At 42.7% G+C, this 14,210-nt stretch overlaps 1 protein-coding gene across 1 annotated transcript; it reads left to right on the top strand.

Moving 5' to 3' along the window:
* Nucleotides 1–12,955: 12,955 nt before the first annotated feature.
* Nucleotides 12,956–13,870, top strand: LOC132217811 (ferritin light chain-like). Its single transcript, XM_059668253.1, has one exon. The coding sequence runs from the start codon at nucleotides 13,150–13,152 to the stop codon at nucleotides 13,825–13,827; it is 678 nt and encodes a 225-aa protein (XP_059524236.1). The 5' UTR covers nucleotides 12,956–13,149; the 3' UTR covers nucleotides 13,828–13,870.
* Nucleotides 13,871–14,210: the final 340 nt, after the last annotated feature.

Raw genomic sequence — 14,210 nt, 5'->3', positions numbered from 1 at the left:
GAAGGGCTGAAATGAAATGAAAGGGCAATTAGGAAAGGAAAGAGAACACATTTATTAATTAAATGCCCATGTACCAAACACAATGTGGGCATATACATTGCATCAGTTTTCTTCACAATCCTCTAAGAACAATTTTACTATTTTTCTACATGCGAAAATTGAGGTTTGCAGAGGCAATGCCAACATTTGAACTTCCAAAATCAACATAGTTTTACCTATAGTAGGCTGCTTAGTCATTTTGTTATATGCAAAATATACAGGCAGACCATCACTTTTATGAAATAAAATTGGACATATTTTTCCTTAAAGCATTATAATATGCAGGTTGCTCTTCAAGTCTAATACTTCTGTGCCAGGCATTCTTCTAATTACATAATTGGTTAAGCCTCACAGTAAGACCATAAAGTAGTTAACTAAGTCATGCCTATTTCACAGATGAGGAAACTGAGGCTTAAAGAGGTAAAGTCACACAGCTACTATTTGGTGGATCTGGGATTGAAACACAAGCAGTCTGCGTTCACATTCCATGCTCTTAACCACAAGCCACAGAATACTTCCACTGTATTTACTGCCACGACTTATCTCTACTGCTGACTGACCTTTGGTAGTTTCCAGTTTGGGACTTTTATGCACCATGCTGTTATTCTTCACCATGTATCCTGGCGCACAGGTAAAAAGTTTCTCTATAGCAGCAGTTCTCAGAATTACTGTGCATCAGAGTCACCTAGAGAACTTGTTAAAATACATACTGCTGGGCCCCACTCTTAGGGTTTCTAATTCAGCAAATCTGTGTTAAGGCCTGAGGACCTGCATTTCTAACAAGTTCCCAGGTGCTGTTGCTACTCTGTTCAAACAGCAGTTAAACCACACTTTAAATATAGATAGATAGATAGATAGATAGATAGATAGATAGATAGATAGATAGATAGAAATAGATATATATATATATATACTAGGGGCCCGGTGCACGAAATTCGTGCACTGGGTGTGTGTGTGGGGAGGGGAGTGTCACTCAGCCCAGCCTGCCCCCTCTCACATACTGGGAGCCCTCAGGCGTTGACCCCCATCACCCTCCAATCGCAGTATCGGCCCCTTGCCCAGGCCTGACACCTCCGCCAGAGGTGTCAGGCTTGGACAGGGGACCGCCATCTCCCCCTGATCACTGGCTCTGGCCCCCGCCCAGGCCTGAGGCCTCTGGCCCAGGAATCATGCCTGGGCAGGGGACCCCCATCTCCCTCTGATCGCTTGCTCCACCCCCGCCCAAGCCTGACGCCTCTGACCCAGGCTTCAGGCCTGGGCAAGGGGACCATCATATCCCCCCAATCCCCGGCTCCGCCCCCCACCCAGGCCTGATGCCTCGGCCAGAGGAGTTGACCCTCATCACCCTCCGATCACCAATCACCTGAGGCCTCCGGCAGAGGTGTCAGGCCTGGGCAGGGGACCCCAGCTCCCCGCGGTTGTATGCTCCGCCCCTGCCCAGGCCTAACGCCTCTGGCTGAGGCGTCCGGCCCGGGCAGCGGGGACCCGCAGCTGCAGCGGCCCCGCGATCGTGGGCTCTGCTTTAGGCCCAGGCAAGGGACCCCTAGCTCCCGGGACTCCCAGCTTCGACCGTGTCCAGCTCCCATCGCTGGCTCCACCCCTACTTCCTGCTATCACTGGCCAGGGCGGCAAAGGCGCCTGATTCTCCGATCATGGCTGGGGGGCAGGGCAAAGGCGGCCCCAGGGCCGCCTTTGCCCTGCCCCCCAGCTCTTAGCTCCCCCCTGGGTTTCTGATCACTGTCAGTGGCAGGGGGCTTCTTCCTGCTTTCCCTTTCGCCTCCCTGCATTGTGCCTACATATGCAAATTAACTGCCATCTTGTTGGCAGTTAACTGCCAATCTTAGTTGGCAGTTAACTGCCAATCATAGTTGGCAGTTAATTTGCATATAGCCCTGATTAGCCAATGAAAAGGGTATCGTCGTACGCCAATTACCATTTTTCTCTTTTATTAGATAGTATATATATTGATTTCAGAGCGGAAGGGAGAGAGAGATAGAAACATCAATGATGAGAGAGTCATTGATCGGCTGTCTCATGCACGCCCCACGCTGGGGATCGAGCCTGCAACCCAGGCATATATCCTGACCTGGAATCAAACCATGAACACCTGCGTTGCTCAACCATTAAGCCACGCTGGCCGACAAAGCTACACTTTAAAAGAACCACTAATCTACAGCATAGGTTGGCAAACTTATACTGTAAAGGACCAGATAGTAACTATTTTATGTATTGAGGGCCACAAATGGTCTGTCACACATCTATCCTCCCTTTTTTTTTATTCCTTTAAAAATGTAAGAAATACCATCAGTAGATGAATGGATTAGAAAACTGTGGTACATCTACATGATGGAATACTATGCTGCTGTAAAAAAGAAGGCATTCTTACCATTTGCAATAGCATGGACGGAACTCTGAAATAAGCCAGTCAATGAAGGAAAAATACCACATGATCTCACTCATTTATGGGTAATAAAGACCATTATAAACTTATGAACAAAAATATATACAGAGGCAGAGCAACCTCGAACAGACTGTCAAACTACAGTGGGAAGGCCGGGGAGGGTTGGGGGGTAAAAGAACAACCGAAGGTCTTGTATGCATGCATATAAGCATAACCAATGGACATAAGACACTGGGGGGTAGGGGAGGCCGGGAGATTGTCAAGGGCGGGAAAAAAAGGACACATATGTAATACTCTTTGTAATACTTTAAGCAATAAAACAATTGAAAAAAAAGAAAAAAATGTAAGAAATATTCTTAACTTAGCACTAGGACTATAAAAAAAGACCCCAAGCAACCCCTGCTCTAGAGTATAAGAAGACTTACTGAGGGAGTATAAGACTTACTGAGGGAAAAAGACTCAGCTATCTTCAGGTTTAGTAAAAAAAACAAACAAAAAAAACCCACACCCAAAGCCCTAAACTGTTTTTCCTAAGTGGTGATGTTTTACTTCCTAAATGTCTCTCAAGTCTTTGCCCTCTGAATGCCTCTCCATACCTATAGCATCTGTGCAGATTCAGGCCTTTTTCTTCTTTCCAGAATGATTACAGCGGCCTCCAAACTAATTTCCCTGCCCTTCAAATATAACCTCCATGAAATAGCCCCTTCCATGATAATAAGGCAGGAAGACCAGTGTGAATTGTATTCATTCAGTGGCTCAAGCCAAAAACCTTTAAGTCATGCTTGACTGTTTTTCTCACACCACACACATAGCCAATCATCAGTAAATTTCTGTTCCCTCTCCCAACATTTATTCTAGATTAAACATCTGTCATACTGTTACTACTATTATTGAGTCCAGGTCACCATCACTTACTGCAACAGCCTAGAAGGTCATGATACTTCGACTGTCATTCTACTATAATCTGTTCTCACAGCAACAGATCCTTTACATTACAATTATAAATCAGACGGCATTCTCAAAACCTTCTAAAGCAGCGGTTCTCAACCTGTGGGTTGCAACCCCTTTGGGGGTTGAACGACCCTTTCACAGGGGTCGCCTAAGACCATCAGAAAACACATATATAATTACATATTGTTTTTGTGATTAATCACTATGCTTTAATTATGTTCAATTTGTTAACAATGAAAATACATCCTGCATATCAGATATTTACATTACGATTCATAACAGTAGCAAAATTACAGTTATGAAGTAGCAACGAAAATAATTTTATGGTTAGGGGTCACAACATGAGGAACTGTATTAAAGGGTCGCGGCTTTAGGAAGGTTGAGAACCACTGTTCTAAAGGCAACACAATAAAAAAATCCCAAGTCCTTACCATGGCCTAACAAGGTCTACCTGATCTACCCTACCTATTACTTCTACCTCTTTTCTTGCCACTTTTTTTATTATATACCCTAGCTCATCCTTTGACACTCAATCACATTTCCAACCCCGAGGTGGGCCTTGAATGTGAATTTTTATCAAAAGTCCGTGAAAAGTCAATGTAAACTGTATCTACTGATTTACCCAAGTACTTACACTGAAACATCTCAATCATGCTAACGGTGAGTTATATGTGATTTTTCCTTGCACAAGCCACACTTCTTAGAATTTCAATTAACCTAATACTGTTTAAATAGTCTAGTGTAATTATTTTGTATTCTCTATATATTATACAATTCCTTCTAGAGTGTCTTTTATAAATAGAAGTAAAATGGTTATCTACGGGTTGTCTGGCAAAATGTCCACTTAATAATGGCATATAGAATACTTTAAAACTGCTGGACTCATTCATTCAGTAGCCACCACTGAGTGCCAATATATCAAGCAGGCTCAGGATGAGTGGCAAAAAAGTGTTCAGACTGTTCACTGCTTTGCTCTGAAGTAACAACTTATATTTGCCTAGTCTTTTATAGTTTCAAAACACTTGAAACATATTATCTCATTTCATTTTCACAAGTAATTCACAAAGCAAGCAAGTTACACTTGGCTAAAAGAGGCCAATTTAGAAAGAAACCCCAGAGTGGCCCCGATTCGTGCCATTATACCATATACCACTACTAAACGATGAACCTTCTTAGCCTTGAAGCAAGTCTTTCTGATAGAAAACTCAGGGCTCTCTTGTAGCAGGCTCTTTTACAAAGCTTTTTGATGCAATGAGAAACCTACACCTATGAGTAGGATGAATCCATTCCTTTTAGAGCAGGAGAGTAGAAAGGCTATTCTGGCCTGAAGAAAGAATCAAATGTTAATTTCTCCTGAAATCTTTCCATGCATTACCTTTGTGCTAATGTAGTGGTTCTCAACCTTCTGGCCCTTTAAATACAGTTCCTCATGTTGTGACCTAACCATAAAATTATTTTCGTTGCTACTTCATAACTGTAATGTTGCTACTGTTATGAATCGTAAATATCTGATATGCAGGATGGTCTGAGGCGACCCCTGTGAAAGGGTCGTTCAACCGCCAAAGGGGTCGCGACCTACAGGTTGAGAACCACTGTGCTACTGGGACAGTTAGGGTCTAAGGAGAGGTTCCTTCTCTCCATTTGATGGTTGTGTGTGAAATATGTCACATTCAGAAAGATGCATAAAACTCTTGCACAGCTCGCCCATTTGTTGTCCAGTATAAAATGTAACAATATGCACAGGGATGAAAAGTACAGCATAGGGAATACAGTCAATAATCCTATATGATAAAAAGCCTAATATGCTAAGTGTCCAGTTGTCTGGTTAGCCGTTCAACCAATCAAAGTGTAATACGCTAATGATATGCAAAGGCTGCTCAACCGCTCGCTATGACATGCACTGACCACCAGGGGGCAGACTGTCGACTGGTCAACCAGTTGCTATGATGTGCACTGACCATCGGGGGCAGATGCTCCAACCAGCAGGTTAGCTTGCTGCTGAGGTCCAACTATGCCCTGGAGCCCTCCCACTGTCCTTCCCCGGCTGGCCAACCTCCTACATCCCTCCTGGTACCCTATCAGGTGCCAGTGGGATCTCTTGGCCTGGCCTGTGCCCTCTCGCAATCCAGGACCCTTCGGGGGATGTGGGAGAGCTGGTTTCGGCCCGATCCCACAGGCCAGGCCGAGGGACCCCACTGGTGCATGAAATCATACACCGGGTCTCTAGTACTCTAATAACTGTGTATAATGTCAGGTGGGTACTAAAGTTATCGGGAATAGCTTTGTAAGTTATATAAATGTCTAACCACTATTCCGTATACCTGAAACTAAAATAATATTGAATGTCACCTGTAATTGAAAAAAATTTAAAAATGTGTTTCATGGAACAATATGAGTGACTATAGGTGGCAGATTTTAGCTACGTAACTTGTTTTGATCATGTCTACTAAAGTCTTCAAGTAGAGGAGATTCTAAATGCTACCAGACAGAGCTTAAGAAAATAAAGGTTGCAGACACTAAGGAGGTCACTTCTTCAGAATTTAGAAACAAAAACCTCATAAAATATCAACACCCAAATAATTAGGTTATGGGTTTACAAAAGTGACCCACCTTGAATGATTGTTTGTAAATTCTAATAGATTCTATCCAATGCTCACAAAACTATGATGAGGTCTAAAATCCCCTCAGGCCAAGTGATCTAAGACATACAGTACTCCTGGAAAGTGTAAGAACTAAAGGTAATGTAAATAAAAGAGGATTAATCTGCCCTGAGTTGTCTGGAGTCCAAAAAATTGATGACTTTGGAAAGAGGCAAAACTTTACCATGTTTATTTGGCACTGCCCAAGGTAGACTAGATTTGGCAGACACCAATATTCCAGCCATTACGGGGCTACAGAGTGTGTTGACTTCTTCAAGCCTTACAGTCTGGATATGAGATGCCGCGAGGTTACCCAGTTGGCTCCTCTTTGATTTAATGCTCACCAAGCCCTTTGACCCAGAGGAGGGGGCCCTGGTCAGCAGATACTCTGTATCTTGGAAAGGCATGTCACCCTCTGTGAAATGGCATCTGGTGGGTCGCTAATCAGTCTCAGAGGAATTAGGTTAGTATTAACCAGTGTCTCTGAGCCACATTTCCTCATTTTGGGGGGAAGAGGAGAGGTTATACTGCAAGAAGCCAGAGCTAAGGAGCAAATTGGCCACTAAATATAAGAGTACAAAACATGTGGGATCAAGTTCCATTTTCTTCTCTAATTTTGTGACACTGGTTATTAGGTTAGTTTGCTTCTTTGACCTTCAGTTTCCTCATGGATAAACAGCCAACTTTATGGGAAAAATTGGTGTTGGGAGGATTATTTATCGTGTTTAGAACAGTTTCTGGCATAGCAGGTATAGAACTGATTGCTGTTACAGAACTGAGGCAGACCCTCAACATCAGGAGCCCCTAACACAGTGCTACAGATGGTCACGGACAGACGCTGGGCCAGATCTACCCTCCATCCTTCCACTTTGCATTCTCGTGAGTCAAATACTTGGTTTGATAGTGCAGAGAAACACTGGCATAAGTCTTTGTCTTAAACAGTCAAGTTCAGAAGGAAGAGGGAAAGGATATAGTACCTTTAAAAACAAATTTGTTTTCCTAGTCTCTTGTACCAACCAGACTAAAAAACAAACAAACAACCTATTCAGGGTAATAAAAGACCAAGCTAATGCAAAATATAAGGCATTCGTCAGCAGACAGAAAACTAGAAGATGGTAGAATAGTTGTGAAACTTCTTCAGATTGGAAAAGGATCATAAAAAATTACAGTTGATACAGTGAAAGCATTTTGGCTTTCTTCTACCTTGGCCAGTGTGAGAGCAGAACACAGGCAATCCCTCATGTAAAGTATCAGCATCAGCCCTTATTTCCACCTGTGTTTCCAGGTGTAACCACTTCCTTGTAGGTTCTTCTGGGCTAATTCTAGATTTGAGCTCCACAGCAACAGACTATTTCACTGAGCTTTACCTCAGCAGGAAGCATATAAGACAGTGGTTCTCAACCTTGGCTGCACATTAGAATCATCTGGGAATCTTTTTAAAATCCTGATTTCTGGGCCTCATCCTCCGGAAATTCTGTTTCTTTGTTACTAATGTTGTGGCCTCATCCCATAACAAAGAAACAGAATTTCCAGAGGATGAGGCCCAGAAATCAGGATTTTAAAAAGATTCCCAGATGATTCTAATGTGCAGCCAAGGTTGAGAACCACCAATATAAAAGGTTTATGACCAAGGCAAGAATCTTCCTCAGAATCAAGATTCATCCTACCCTTCTGATTGGAACAGAAGCTTTTGTTTTTTGTTTTATTTTTTTTTCTTTCAGAGAGGGGTTTATTTATTTATTATTGATTGAGAGAGAGAGAGAAACATCAATTTATTGTTCCACTTATTTATGCATTTACTGGTTGATTCTTGTACGTGCCCTGACTGGGGATTGAACCCCAAAATCTTGGCGTACTGGGTCAATGCTCTAACCAAGTGAGCTACCCAGTTAGGTCCCATGTTTTGTTTCGTTTTCTAATATCTTTACCCTTCTCCTTCCAGATTGCTGCTCTGACCTATTCCTTGTTGAATCACACTCTCAGAGTGAGCCCTAACTGTGGAAATATACTTCCTGGCAGATGGCTCAAAAATGACAGGAGCTCCCAGCTACATTCTCATACTAGATGGACTTCCAAGATCCCAGAGCCATGACCTCATATTACCCAAGTTGTTGGTTGTGACCTGGAAAAGGAAAGACATCTGAAAGTTACTGACCAACAGTCTTTTGTGCACAAGAAAGCACCCCCAGATCAAATGTGATTACAGGGGCAATAAGTTGAAGCAAGTTTTGTTTTATTTGTTTATGTTTGTTTTTTTCTGCAATCAACCAAGAGCTGTAGAAAGATCCAAGGAACTTCCAGCCTTTTAAGAAAAAGAGGGTTCCTGGGGCTTTTCTATAAGTGGAGTTGGAAAAAGTCAAAACAACAAACAATCAAAAAAACCACCTGTCAGGCTGGTGTGGCTAAGTGGTTGAGTGCCAACCCATTAACCAGGAGGTCAGGGTTCAATTCCCAGTCAGGGCTCAATCCTCAGTGTGGGGCATGCAGGAGGCATCTGATCAATGTTTCTCTCATCCATGTTTCTATCTCCTTATCCTTCTCCCTTCTTCTCTCTAAAATCAATAAAAAAATATATATATTTAAAACAAATAAGAATTATTAAAGAACTAGAGGTCCAGTGCAAAAAAATCTGTGCACTGGGGGGGGAGGGGCCCTCAGATCGGCCTGCACCCTCTTGCAATCCAGGACCTCTGGCTCCTTACTGCCTGCCTGCTCACTGCTCATTAGCACTGCTGCGGAGGTGGGAGAGGCTCCCGCCACTGGCGCTGCGCTTGCCAGCCATGAGCCCAGCTTCTAGCTGAGCGGCACTCCCCCTGTGGGAGCACACTGACCACCAGGGGGCAGCTCCTGCATTGAGCGTCTGACCCCTGGTGGTCAGTGCACGTCATAGCGACCGGTCATTCTGGCCGTTCTGCCGTAACAGTCGCTTAGGCTTTTATTATATAGATTTCCAAATTTAAGTAAATGTATTTGCTTTAAACCAGAAGTTTTAACCTGTGGTCTATGCACATTTTGAGGTGTGGAGATAGAGAATGTTTGTGAAACCATGAATGTGTGTGTATATGTCTTTTTTGCTGAAAGGTCCATATTTCATTGCCTCCTAAAATGTATTTATGTCCTAAAAGATTAAGAACTAATGATCTAAACCACATCCTTCCTCAATGTATATCATGGCAGTAATCAGTTGTTTACTATAATAAAGGCTTTATAGTATAAAGAATGCTATTTTCATTCAAAATGCATATTTAACTAAAATTCTGTGCTAACCAATAACCTCAGTTTACATAACTGTGGATGTGAAACTATTTCCTGGTTTTGATATTGTACTATAGTTATATAAGATGTCAAATTGGGGGAGACTGGTAAAGTTGCACAGGACCTCCCAATTTCTGTCTTTGTAACTTCCTGTTAATCTGTACTCATTTTATTTCAAAATAAACAATTAAGAATGTTTTCAATCATAGGTTCTGGAATGTGGTAGCATTTCGTTCGTAATCCAGCTCTGCATTTAAAAGTTGTAAGATGCTAAGTTATCTGAGATTGTTTCCCCATGTAATAAGGCACAATGCAGTTACTACCTCATAGTACTGTCGCATACACAGTTCTTAGCACCGGGGATGACCCACAAAGCATCATATAAGTATAAACTCTGATGATTACTATTAGGCAGTATGGTCACAGCCTAGACATCACCCTTCACTGGGTGACAGATACATGGCTTTCAGACATCGTTCTGAAAGGGGAAATAAATAGCCTTCTTCAAGATAGTCTGGGAAACCCAAATCTATAAAGTAACAGTGAACATTATAAACTAGGACATGCCCTTTGGAAATATGAGCAAAATCAGGCCCAGCCGGTGTAGCTCAGTAGTTGAGTGTCGACCTATGAAACAGGAGGTCACTGTTCAATTCTTGGTCAAGGAACATGCCCAGATTGCAGGCTCAGTCCCTAGTAGGGGCCATGCAGGAGACAGCTGATCAATGATTCTCTCTCATCATTTCTCTCTCTCTCTCCCTCTCTGAAATCAATTTTTTTTTAAGAAAAGCTAGTGTAACCGAGAATAATAAGGGGTTAATAAAGGAAGAATGGGAAGTACACACACATACACACACAGCAAAAGCAGAGAATGAGACCATTTTTTCAAGTGGGTATTCCAGTCCATATTTGCTCAGTAACAACAGTGTGCTTAAGGACCCTTAAACTTAGATAGAATCTTAATCTAAATTGTTTCAGTTTAATAGACAAAATAATGATAGTGTACATTTCACAAAGCTGCATGTTTTTCATTAAGGATTATTAACTAAGCCTAATGTTTCGGAATGGGCTAATATTATGATTTTAAAAGAAAAGGATGGTCACATAATTAATAACTTTTATTAATAATTTGTTTTCTGGGAGTGTATATGCTATCGGGAAAGACACATGCCAAGAAGAACTTTAATATCACTGTAACAAAATAAAGTTTAAACAGATTTGCATGGGGTGCAGTGAGAACAGAACGAAAGGGCAAGTACATGAAACTAGAGGTTCAGAATCCCTGGAGAAGATGACATCTGAGCTGAGTCTTGCAGGTGAAGTAAGAATGAGCCAGTGAAGAAAATGCAATGGTTGACAACAGCTGTCCCAGGGAGAAGCAACAGCAAGCGCAAAGATGCAGCAGCATGACAAGCAGTTTGGTATTACTACAACAAGTTCAAAACCAGGCACATCTCAGAAACCAAAGGGAGGAGGGAAGGTCAATTGCATTTACAGAAAAATGTTTTTCAAGCTTTCCCACTGCATATAAATCCTAGAAGAAATATTTGTGCAAGCACTTTCATCACAGAACACTGTGATGAGGAAAAATGGCAAGACCTATTCCATCTTGGAAAAGCTAGGCTTAATTTCCATGAACAAACTGCATTTCCTCCCTATTTTTCTTTGCCAACTGAGAAAATATAGTGTTTAAGCCTTAAAAAGCAGTACTTTCCCCCCTTGGAACTAGCAGGGATCTGATGACCTTTCTTATAAAACTAGAAGCCCAGCACATGAAATCTGTGCGGGGGGGGGGGGGGGGGGGGCTCAGCCTGGCCTGCAACAACGCCAGCGTCCCTCGCTCCAGCTTCCAGCCCAAGGCCCCTCCCCTCCCCTCCCTCAGCGCAGACGCTGGGCTCGTGTTGCCAGGGCAATCCTGCCAGCGTCCTGCCTCGGCCACTATGGGCGCCTCCATCTTTGTTGTGGAGTGACGGTTAATTTACATATTACTCTTTTATTCGATAGGATGTGGGATCTTAAGGGAAGTGCAGAGGAAGATGGAACAACACTTAGGCTTAGAAACCTGTAGAAGTGATTGGTTTCTGCCTGACTGCTTAGGGAATAAATGTTTTGAGCTTTCTGATTTGAAGACTAAACATCAGTCCTAATTTTATGGGAACTGAAAAGTAGTATCTAGTGAAGGAAGGCCTTTTACTAGTTATTATGTTTGTGGTGTGTGTTTTAAACCTCTGTTTTCAATGACTCTGATCTGACTGGCTTCAAACCAAGACACTGACCTCATACCCCAGTTGTACTATGAGGCTTATTTTGGGGAAAGACAGCAAAGTACAAGACCTGCAGCCGTCCCCAAATCACCTGAATACTCAAATACATTTGGAAAGGCCTGATTCATCAAGACCTTCCTTGTGCTTCATTCTGAAAAGCAAACCTTTGTTAGTCCAAGAAAAGAAATTCCACAGAGCTCGGGCCAGATGGCTCAGTTCACTGGAGCATCATTCTGTACACCAAAAAAAGGTTGTGGGTTCGATCCCCAATCATGGCACATACCCAGGATGCAGATTTGATCTCCGGTTGGGGCACTTTTGGAAGACAACCAATCGATATTTTTCTCTCACATTGATGTCTCTCTCAAGTCAATAAAAAAACGTGTCCTGGGGTGAAGATAAAAAAAGAAGAAAAATTCTGCAGAGAACAAATTTCTGTGCAAAGTACTCTGCCATGTTTAGCAAGCATTCCTCTAGCTTATTTGAGTATGCAGGTAAACAAGAAAGCACTAAGGAAACTAGGAGTAAATTATATGGCACCTTTCTAACACTTGCAAGTATAAAAACACTATTTCATTCCTAGCTACCATATATGTTTGGTCTTATACTTAAAGATTCCTAGGTGAAGAAAGGGGTTGGTCTTTAATAGGGGATACTAGATGTGAAAGAGAAAAAGAACTATAAATAGGAGAAAAACTCATAACCAGTACCCAAAGGCATGCCACAATAAAGAGATTCCAGGGAGAGAAAAAAAGACCTAGATAAGAAATTCAATCTCTTAAGTTTGTTAAATGTTTATAAATGTTCAAGTTTATTCAGTTCAAGTTTAAAGACGCAAGACCAAAATGCTATCATTTGCCCTCAATAATGTTAGTCTTCTGAAATGAAATTCCCCCCAAAACCCTTCAGGGAATGGATTTTCATACTGAGCAAGGGAGGTGGCTTATTTAATAAATCACCTAGAGAATATTTTAGCATCTCAACAAACCTGTCCAAATAATTTACTATGAAGGAAATTGAGTGAATTTAACATAAAAAATTATCCATAGGCAATAACATGAGGGAATCTCACAAACATAATGTTGAGTAAAAGAAGACAGACAGAAAAAAAGGACATACTCTATCATTCCATTGGTATACAGTTCATACCAAGGCAAAACTAATCTATGCTTACAGAAGTCAGAAGAGTGGTTACCCTTGCAGGAGGGGGACACAAGGGAAGCATCTGAGATGCCAATAAGCTCTGGTTTCTTGACCCTGGGTGCTGGTTCGGCTTGCAAAATTTTGAGTTATATACACATGTTTTGCTTCATTAGAAAGTAAAAAATAAGTAAAAACAACAAGGATCATTATGGGCCCTTCATCAATGAAGCACTTCAGTTAAAAACCAACATTTGGGCAGCGCACCTGGAGCTCCCGGATCTGTCTCTTGCTTCAACAGTGTTTGGACGGAACAGACCCAGGGACGCCCCTTCTTCCAGTCTCCAGCCACTCTCCTGCGTCTCAGCCACTCACCACCTTCAGGACCACCCCGGGGACCAGCCAACACCGGTTTGGTTTTGTTTTTTTTCTACCTTAAACTCCTTATTGCCAGACAACCATGAGCTCCCAAATTCGCCAGAATTATTCCACCGAGGTGGAGGCCGCGGTCAACCGCCTGGCCAACCTGCATCTGCGGGCCTCCTACACCTACCTCTCTCTGGGCTACTATTTCGACCGCGACTATGTGGCTCTGGAGGGCGTGGGCCACTTCTTCCGCGAGCTGGCGGAGAAGAAGCGCGAGGGCGCGGAGCATCTCCTAAAGCCGCAGAACAAGCACGGCGGCCGCACTCTCTTCCAGGACGTGCAGAAACCTTCCCAGGATGAGTGGGGTAAAACTCAGGACGCCATGGAAGCTGCCCTGGCCTTGGAGAAGAACCTGAACCAGGCCCTTTTGGATCTGCATGCCCTGGGTTCGACCCCTGTTGACCCTCATCTCTGCGACTTCCTGGAGAACCACTTCCTGGATGAGGAGGTGAAACTCATCAAGAAGATGGGCGACCACCTGACTAACATCCGCAGGCTGGCCGGCCCCCAGGCTGGGCTGGGCGAGTATCTCTTCGAGAGGCTCACACTCAAGCACGACAAGGAGCCTTTGGAGCCCAGAGGCCTTTCCGAGGCTCCCCCTGCACCCCCCTGGCATCTCTGGCTTTTACCTGAGCCTCTTCCCGAAACTACTAGCCATTCCTTTAACCACCCCGGAGCCCTCTCCCATGCATTGGACCAAATGAGACAATAAAGCTTTTTGCAACAAAAAAAATTAAAAAAATTAAAAAAATTAAAAAAAAAATAAAAACCAACATTTGAGTCCACAAATGGTAAATCTATAGAGAAGGAAGGTCAATTAGTTGTTGTCTAGGGTTGATGGTTAACAGCTAAAGGGCCCGGAGTTTCTTTTTCAGATGATAAAAATGTTCTACTGTGGTGATGATAGCACGACTCCATAAATATAATAAAAACCACTGAACTGTGCACTTTAAAAAAAAAATCACAAAAATAAAAACCAACATTTGGAGAACTATTATTTTATACTCTTTATTGCTCAGTTCCTCTGACTGGTCCCTATTTATTCCCTAGACTCCCAGGCTGAGTATTTGGTTGTGGAATGAGTTCAGGTGCACA

This window comes from Myotis daubentonii, chromosome 1 (genome assembly GCF_963259705.1).
Source record: "Myotis daubentonii chromosome 1, mMyoDau2.1, whole genome shotgun sequence".
In the NCBI taxonomy this organism is placed as follows: Eukaryota; Metazoa; Chordata; class Mammalia; order Chiroptera; family Vespertilionidae; genus Myotis; species Myotis daubentonii.
The sequence above is the reverse complement of the archived record's forward strand: the minus strand, read 5'-3'. Positions and strand labels throughout refer to the sequence as shown.

Bases quoted from the DNA above. Each gene is read 5' to 3' on its own strand.
- LOC132217811 (XM_059668253.1), top strand. From the start codon at position 13,150: ATGAGCTCCCAAATTCGCCAGAATTATTCCACCGAGGTGGAGGCCGCG.